Raw genomic sequence first — 9,052 nt, 5'->3', positions numbered from 1 at the left:
AACTAAACGTTTCACAGTAAAACGGTTCATCGGCGGAAGAAGGGAACAGGTGCCAAATAAAAGTCGTTTCACCATAACTGACGTGAGGCACGCCGCCCATTCCCAACTGACTAACAAATTTGTCTTGCACTTTTTTCCAAACCCGGGAAAAATCCCAGGGTCCGCGCAATTACACGAGGCTGGAGAATCAGATTTACAGACGTGCAATTAGAGAAAAAGATTGTCTTAACAAGACTCCTGGTATGTGAGAGCTGAGGAGGCTGTCAGTGTGTAAGGGGGAAAAAACGCCTTCACGAGCATGTTTCATCTGTCAGCACCAGAGAAAGACAGTGCCGCTGTTTACCCAGTCAGCCTTAGCTGCTTCATCCGGCTCCCAAAAGATAAATAAGGAGGGTAAAAGCCAAACGAGAGGAAGCAGAAAAGGGGCCCTTTGTGGCCCCCAGTGAGGTCCCTTTCAAGCCTCATTCCCACAGAGCAGAACCCCCCGATCGAGGGCCCGACTGCGGTAACTTTCGCTGGTGCCGGGGCCCAGACGGGGCCGGGTAGGCCTCACCAGGCCACAAGCAGCCATTGTCTGTCGCCACAGAAACCAGCGTCTTCATGTCAGACATGTTTTTCTGTTTGTTTTCTTTTTTATGTCTTTAATGTGGCCAGGGGAATGTTTCCTCCCTCCATCTCCACCCCCCCCCCTCAAACCCATCCACATTTCTTTCTTTTTTTTTTTTTCTCTCTCCCCCCCCCAAACGACGTCGTCTTTCCTCGTTTTTTTTTTTTTTTTTAAGATTGTCATTTGTAAAGCTCTTTAGTGGAAGACAGACCCTATCTTTGTCATGGCATTGCGGCCTCCCTCTCTCTCATTTTTTTTTTATCTTACTTTATGAGGTTTTGGCACAAGATGGTGCTTTTTTCCAACTTGAAAAAAAACAAGAAAAAAAAAAAAAACAAAAAAACACGCAACTCTAAAACAACAAAACCTATCCCTAAAGAATACTATCGTTCCCACGCTAAGCCAATTTTCTTCTCAAGATTAAACAAGCTCCAAACAACAGAAGGAAAGAGAGAAAGTGAAAAAAAAAGGATCTGGTTATGATTCTAGTCCCTAAAACCAAGACCAAGAGAGGATGCCCCACAGACATCGAACGAGAAAAACAAATGCAAAAAAAGAAGAAAACTGTTTCTATTTTTAAGAGCTTAAAGAATGTCACTCTGTGCCATGACTCAAAAGATTTGCAGCTCCATGGTAATCTGTTCATTCTGACTGAGGTCCTTAACCACATCACACACAGTATGTAATCTTTTATGAGCCAGAGTGCAAAGGAGGAAGAAAAAAAAAAAGAAAAAGAAATTTTTTTTTGTCCTTGTAACCAGTGCCACTGTGTCATTTTGTTCATACATTTGCGCAATATTTGCAACAGATATTTCTGATTTTGGACACCGTGGGCATATTTCATTTACTGTCGAAGATATTCTGTTGGATTTTTTATTTCCCCCTGATAAAATCATTTATCCTGGTTTTAAAACTGTGTGCCATGGTCTTGTAAAACCATACAGAATACCTCCATTTCTTTCTTGATGTTTCAGCGCTAAATCAAGGATGCCAATGAAGCGCCAATGGACTGGTGAATGTGTTATGTTTTTTTATTTAATTGGAATATGCAAACAACATATTATTTTGTCACAAACAACAAAATAATAATAATAATAAAAAAAAAAACCAGACTGACGCCATCTACCATTGGAAATGTCTACTCTCTGAGGATATGAATAATTTGTCTCATACTGATAGAAAAGCTTATATTCAACGTGCGTCTGCAGACCCACAAAAACGATTCCACAGCACTTCACTTTCGTGTCTCGACTGTTAAAGTTACACTTCCACACAGATAATTTATCAGAGATGTGTTGTCTTAACACCTCGTCCTTGGGGTATTTTAAGAGAGCAAGAATACACTCATAACCATCATTTGCAGGGTCGTGGCATTCCAAAGACACGTTAATTTTAGAATTCTCAGAACAGGATTAACCTGGGTGTGCAAGAGCACTGGAAAAACAAAGTGAAGTGAGTGTGAATTGAAAGGTTTATCGTTCAAAAGAAAATAACCATTTGAGCACTGAGTACAATGGTCACCTCCAGTTTGAAAGTAAATGAATACCACCACGAACCTTTGGATAAGATAAGTTTTATATGTGTGTAAGTATATGCGCAGAAGAGTTCTTTGTGTTTGAAACACAAAGACATATTCAAAGATAAGGGACAAATATATTGGCTCATTTGTGTATACTATCGCATGTGAGACACTGAGAGAGAGAGAAGGGGGGATACATGGACCCTTATCTTATAACTATCTTGCTAGATGTTTTCAGTATGTTCTGAGTGCATGTGTGTGTGTGTACACAATATATACTACAATGACATAACTTGAACTATATGATATAACTAGAACATTATCAGTTCATGTTTCTCTACTTTTGTTATTACTGGTTAATATTACTGGCCTACTACTGAATGCTTTGACAAAATTGTGAATTAACAGTCCTGCAATGAAGTACTGAGTGAAGAACTGAACTGAAATGTAAAACTAAGTCAGAGAGAGAGAGAGAGAGAGAGAGAGAGAGAGAGCAAGTGTGTGTGTGTGTGTGTGTGTGTGTGTGTGTGTGTGTGTGTGTGTGTGTGTTTGTGTGTGTGTGTAAGAGCGAAAGAGACGGAGAGAGCTGAGCAGTGACATGAGATGAAAGCACACGTTCCCACGTTCCCTGTGTAGCGTGAGTGAGTGTGTATGTGTGTGTGAGCGTGTGTGTGTGTGTGTGTGTGTGAGAGAGAGAGGTGGCCGGACGGCCTCAGCGTTTGGCGGGTGTCGGGCTGCTGTCAGTCTGTGGTCAAGCTGCATCATGGTGAGGGATAAACGGCCTCTGGCCTCGTCCACCACACAGCTATGTTTGAACTTAATTACAGCCAACCAGGCCTGTCATTACTGCCCAGCTCAGCGACGGCCGGTCCGTAGGTAGCGACAGCCGAGGGCAAAACAACAGCGCTCAGTCACACACTCGGTTGGGAACACAAACACGTACTCGCTCGCAGACACACAAACTCTTCCAAACCACAAAGGCACAAACAGAGACACAAATGCGGACAGATGCATACTCACGCATACCACAAATACACAAACACATACCCCACCTCAGAGTTTGAAATCCAAACATATTGTGCATGCATCAGCGAAAGCAAGCACAGTATTTACTTTTGACGGTGGTCTTCGGCTGGACATTTGCTTGCGGCGGGTCTTTCACACTTTTATCTTTTATTTGAACAACAGTTGACTTCTGCAGGAAAAGCAGTGACTGAAAGGGTGCGCTGATATAGACGAAGGGGTGGAGAAAGGCACTGGTGAAGAGGCAGGTCTAGACAACAAAAGCCCTACTCCCTGCTCTTCCAGCTCTGCCGGAAGCTCGTGGCCACGAGGGCAGCAATTATTACTTTCTTCTGCTTCTAAATATAAGATAATAAAAAGGCTGACGTATTTATTTCTGGCAGCTGTCAGCCTCGGAGAGAGAGAGTGAGAGAGAGAGAGAGAGAGAGAGCGAGAGAAGGCATGGAGAGGGAAAAAAAAAAAAAAAGACGACGTCTCCAAATGGCACAAGTACATTAAGATGTAATTACAGAGTGAGAGGAGATTTCCCCACAGAGACCACAGAGAAGAGTGGCATCCTTAGACGGAAGAGGGGCGCCTGTCCTGTTAAGCTCCAAAAAAGACTGTAGGATTGTATCATGTAACGTCCCCCCCCCCCCCCCCACCGCCACCCTGTCACCCCCCCCCCCCCCCCCCCCCCCCCCACCCCCTCTGTAGTTCATCCCTCAGGGGCCTTTGTTGTCGAATTCAGTGGTCTAATGTGATCATTCTAACTCACACGCACAGACGCTCACTCACACACACACAAACACACATACACACAAATAACTGCACACAACAAAGAAAGAAGAGACTGTATCCCAAATCGTATGATCAATGAGAGGAGGTCTGCGCTGGTGCCGCAGAATAAATTCTTGAGATTCTGGGATAATTCAAACGTTTCACGGCACATTTTTGGACCCATGTGGGGCAGAGCGATGAAATGGAAAATGCCGCCATAGCATGGTAATGTTTCCCCATTGTCTCCCCCCTTTAATCAGCGTTTGTCTGTGGCTCCTAAATATGACGGCGGTGTGTATCTGTGCCTGGGAAAATGCAGCTTTCTGGCCTAAACAGTGTTGGAGTACACAATAACACTATACTCTGTCTTTCCTCACTAAGCAGACATCTTCTGCGGAACATTGCATGTCTGCGGTTATTTCGTCCAACATTCTTGCATGAGGAGAAAGAGTAGAAACACCTCGGGAAATGGTTGCAATTACCAACACAAATATATGTCTTAAACCAATGAACGTTGCAAAACATCTCAAAGCTCAAGCTCAGGTTTGTTTGGACCATATTTGGAGGGTCAGTGTTCTGTGACAAATCTACTTTAAGTTTACAGAGGTTGGGGACAGCACACTGGTTTTTGTTCTGGTTTAAATATAGGGATTATGAGCATGAATAGGCTTTTATGAGGTGCTATAAATTTCATTTTCAAAAGAGGGAGTATGGCGACTTATGTCCGCCCGCCTACCCTGTGGTTTTTGAGAGGCCACCACGAAGTCTTTGTGCTCTGTGGGTTTACCATGGGAAAATTCTTTAAACAAATAAGTCACCCACCGACCCCTTGGCGTAAAAAAAAAGGGACTTCTGAGAGCTGTGGATTGTGCTGCATGGGTGCGGTGTGGCCTGCAGGAACTCCGTGTTTACTTTATCTTGGTCCAAAAGTTAAAAAAGAGCTATTTTAGGGTAGAAAGAAACCAAATAAACACACATTCCAGTGCAAACAATGTAGGCAGGAGCGAGAAGTCCGACACTATAGCTGTTCGTTGGCAGAGGGGGCAATACAAGGAGCTGGTCTTTGAGGAGTTATCAGTTCTTACCCCCACCCCCCCCCCCCCAAAAAAATAGCAGAAACCATTCCCAAATATTATGTCACTTTGCCATGGTCAAGGATATGTCCTTACGACTGTACCAGTATGTTCAAAACAAACCATTTTCCTCTTATTAGATCCATCTCATTTTAATTAGAAAATTACTTTAACTGCGATTAATTTCCATGAGATTACTTTCCCTGGGATTCAATATGTGTAACCTATCATTTTAATAGTTTCATGTCATCGTGAGTGTCAGTCATAGGATACAGGGTCATAACAAAGAACATAGAGAAACTGAGTCATACCTCGTCCGTGCAGCTATCTACTGTAAGTGTGAGCCTGCATTAGAGATTCTGCGCCCTCCTCTGGCAATGACAATCATCGCATTTGCAGTGTAGCCATATTGCTTTGTATTCTTTTGAGGAACTGCAGTTTAGCTCCGTGATATTTTATGAGCCCATAAAAAATGACTACAGATATCCATAGACAATTCAGTCATTCACTAAAAAGGTACATTTGCAAAGGAACTGGAAAACTTATATTTCATACATTTATTTAGGCGCAACGAACATTTCCTTCATTTAAAGAAGGAGTCAATCTGCTTTAACATGCACCCGTTTACAATTCGTATGGTTTTCAAGATTTGTGTTTAAGTCGTAAAACTTCTCTATTTTCACTAAAATGCTCTTGTCTTTGTGCCCGCCTTCCACGTTATTTTCTCAAAGTTCATTGGGCAATTCTAAACCCGTGTGTTCAGCGTCGTCAGTGGTTAAAGGGGTTTTTCAACAATGCCCATCAACACTGTTGCCATGGCTAATCAAGTAGCCAACTGACTGTGTTCAGGAGAGAAAAACCGATCAGGGTAAACGGACATCAACAAGACTCTGAAATCCACAACAAGCAGGTAACGGATTCTAAACACGTGTTACCATTTCATTTTTGTCTCTGTCGATTTGGGGTGAACTGGAAAGCTTAAGATGTCTACCCGGCTGGCTAAATTGATGGTAGCGGTTTTCACTAGCCTAGTTCACATACATGTGGGTAGGATATCAACAAGCTAGCTTAAAGCTAACAGATGACTGTTAGCTAACCAGCTCAGTATTTATGTTCCCTACAATTTCAAAGACTACCTTTCCTATTTTATGTTTCATTTTCTACAATGCCTCGTCAAAAGCTATCTTGATGGTAGCAATAACATGAGACCGTTTGCAGTTTATCAAGCTAGTTTGTGTTTATCTTTCTAACTAGTTGCGCTACATAAGGAATACCAAAGGTGGTTACATTTGCTTTCTAGCTGTGGTATTTTCCTTATTGTTTGCTAGCAGGGTAGTGAGTTCCCGGCGAGCTCTACCGGATCAAGAATTTATCACAGAGCAGTCTGGAGACATTGAGGTGTTTATAGGTTGTACTGTTGTTCTTGTCGATGCAGGGCTGTGTTTGAAGGTAACGGGAGGTGGAAGACTGTGTAATTTCAGATGTTTCCCAGCATGCAAGCAACAGGAGATTCTTTTCTCTCCGAATATGTCGTCAACCTAATTATTTCATTCATTAATTGTCCGTTCTAAACATCCCCTCCATTCATCTACTTTTTCTTTCCCCCAAGAGCAGGCACTTGTCTAGGTTTGGCTGAGATGGAGGTCCCTTCCTATCAGTCCAAACTGCTGGGAGAGTTGAATGAGCAGCGTAGAAGGGGCTTTTTCTGTGACTGCAGCATCGTTGTGGACGGACGAGTTTTCAGAGCGCACCGCAACATCCTTTTTGCCAGCAGTGGCTACTTCAGGGCCCTTCTAGTTCACTACCTGCAAGACAATGGCCAGAGACACAGCACAGCCTCCCTGGACATCGTCACGCCCGAGGCATTCTCGATGATCCTGGATTTCCTTTACTCGGGCCGACTGGACCTGCGAAGCGACAACGTCATCGAGGTGATGTCGGCAGCCAGTTACCTGCAGATGACCGACGTGGTCAGTTTCTGCAAGGGCTACATCCGATCATCGCTGGAGATTTGTAACAAGGGGAAGGAGAGCGAGAGGGAAGGCCCAGCCGACAGCGGCACGCCGGCCTCTGCCTCTAGTCTCTCTGAACCCTTCGCTTCCCAAAGAGATGGAGGAACTCACCAGAACATAGAAGCAACCAGATCTGCTGATACACCCACTGCTACACTCTCTACCTCTCTGGTGCCCAGTAGCAAAGACTCAGAGAGTGAGGGCTCACAGGGATGTTTCCCTAGCCAGCATCCTAAGGAGCTGGCAGTTAAGAACAGCCCAAGGGAGGACAAAGTCAACTCCTCCTCCACCTCAGGTATGCTGCTGGGGCTGGTGCATCCTAAAATTGAGTACGACCCAGACGAGGAGGCTCAAACCTCTCCAGAATCCAAAGACTCAGTCCTTTTCCAGGGATCGAACCACGATGAAGACAGGACTTTTGGTTCCAGTCCAGCACCAAGCATGGAAACCTCCTCCCTGCCCCTGGCTAACTACCAGGGGAAACCGTTTGTGGATATGCTGGTCCGAGGAGGTGCCTACCCCAGCCGAGAACAGCCTTTTGCCCAGAACATGGGGAACAGTACGGGTGTAGGGCCGTATGGATGATGGCTTGAGTCATGGTAGTTCCTCGAGCATGGAGATCCAAAGTGAGTGGTATGGAGAGGACTCAGGTAAGAATTTGAGAACTTTATTACTTTACTTGTTCATTACTTTAAGTAGGTTTGCATTTGCAAAGTGCAGTCCAAAATGATAGGTTAATATCTAAAATAATCTCCCATGATTTTATTATTATGAATGGCTTGATGAGTTTAGCGAAAGGTAGTTCAGTTTTAGCTGACAGCGCTTGACTTGTTAGAAATGTAAAACCCTGAGAAATCATGCACATGAATAGGAGAGTGAAACTTAGAGGACCATAACATGTTTGTTTCTTTCTCTGGTTCTGTTTGCACAGGTGATGTTCTTGTTCCAGTGAAGCTGCATAAATGCCCTTTCTGTCCCTACACGGCCAAACAGAAAGGAATTCTAAAGAGACACATCCGTTGCCACACGGGGGAGAGGCCTTACCCCTGTGAGACGTGTGGCAAACGCTTCACCCGGCAGGAGCACCTGCGAAGTCACTCAGTCACTGTAAGTAACAGTGTGTGTGTGTGTGTCCACAGCTCTTTACGCCTGAGTATGTTTTTCCTCAGGATACATTTGTTGCTACTTACGACATGAAGATATCTGAATGTGTGTGTGTTTTTTTTTGGGGTTTTTTTTTTACCCTTGACGTAGGTTCACCGCTCCAGCTGGCCCGTTGTGTGTAAAGGTTGCCGACGCGTCTTCTCAGGTACGGTGTCACATGGACTGAGACGTTTTGGCCTCTGTGATGGCTGCACATGTGTCACAACAACCCACGAGGACATGGCTTCTATGAACCTCAGCAGCCAATCAGAGAGCATGGAGAGGGGGCTAGGAGACCCTGATTGGCACATTTTTACGGAGGATGGTGATGAAGCCGAACCTGGCACTGATGAGCTAGTTGATAAACATCAAGGACTGACGTAAGGCTGTTAACACAATCTTGGTCATTCTTGATCTGTTTTCCATTTCAAACATCCTGCATTCTGTACCCACTTCTGTATCTTTCATTTCTATACTGGGATAAATACAGAACCCATGCAGTGCCAGTTCTAAGAGCAGTGATTCTCAACTTCAGTCCTGTGTTAACTCTTCATTATCTCAGTTCATTGAGCTAATCAAGGGCTTGATGATCAATTGATCAGTGGAATCAGGTGTGTCAGTCCTGAGTTAAAACAAAGACGTATAGGACAGTGGCCCCCTGGGACTGGAGTTGACAATCACTGTTTTAGAGGAATGAGAAGTAGTTTCTCTCTCATTCTCACAAGGATGACATCTCGACCAAAAACATCGTAGACCTGGTCTAGATGTTTTTCAGTAAAAAGCAATCAAACAAAAAAGGAACATTGCCAGGCTGTTTTACAATGACATGAATGTGGAGAGGGATGATCTTTGTGAAAAAACATGTCTCTGATGCTTAATTGAGACACTGGATTACGGGTATAAGTCCTGCCAGTAT

At 44.1% G+C, this 9,052-nt stretch overlaps 1 protein-coding gene across 1 annotated transcript; it reads left to right on the top strand.

Annotated features, from left to right (window-relative positions):
• Positions 1-5,813: 5,813 nt before the first annotated feature.
• Positions 5,814-8,520, top strand: zbtb8b (zinc finger and BTB domain containing 8B). The gene is given in 5 exon segments (XM_030788479.1): positions 5,814-5,891; positions 6,591-7,563; positions 7,565-7,643; positions 7,925-8,100; positions 8,248-8,520. Coding segments are annotated over 4 exon segments (1,473 nt in total). The 5' UTR covers positions 5,814-5,891; positions 6,591-6,618.
• The last annotated feature ends 532 nt before the right edge of the window (positions 8,521-9,052 follow it).

The sequence above is a fragment of the Chanos chanos genome, chromosome 12, assembly GCF_902362185.1.
Source record: "Chanos chanos chromosome 12, fChaCha1.1, whole genome shotgun sequence".
Classification (NCBI taxonomy): domain Eukaryota; kingdom Metazoa; phylum Chordata; class Actinopteri; order Gonorynchiformes; family Chanidae; genus Chanos; species Chanos chanos.
The sequence above is the reverse complement of the archived record's forward strand: the minus strand, read 5'-3'. Positions and strand labels throughout refer to the sequence as shown.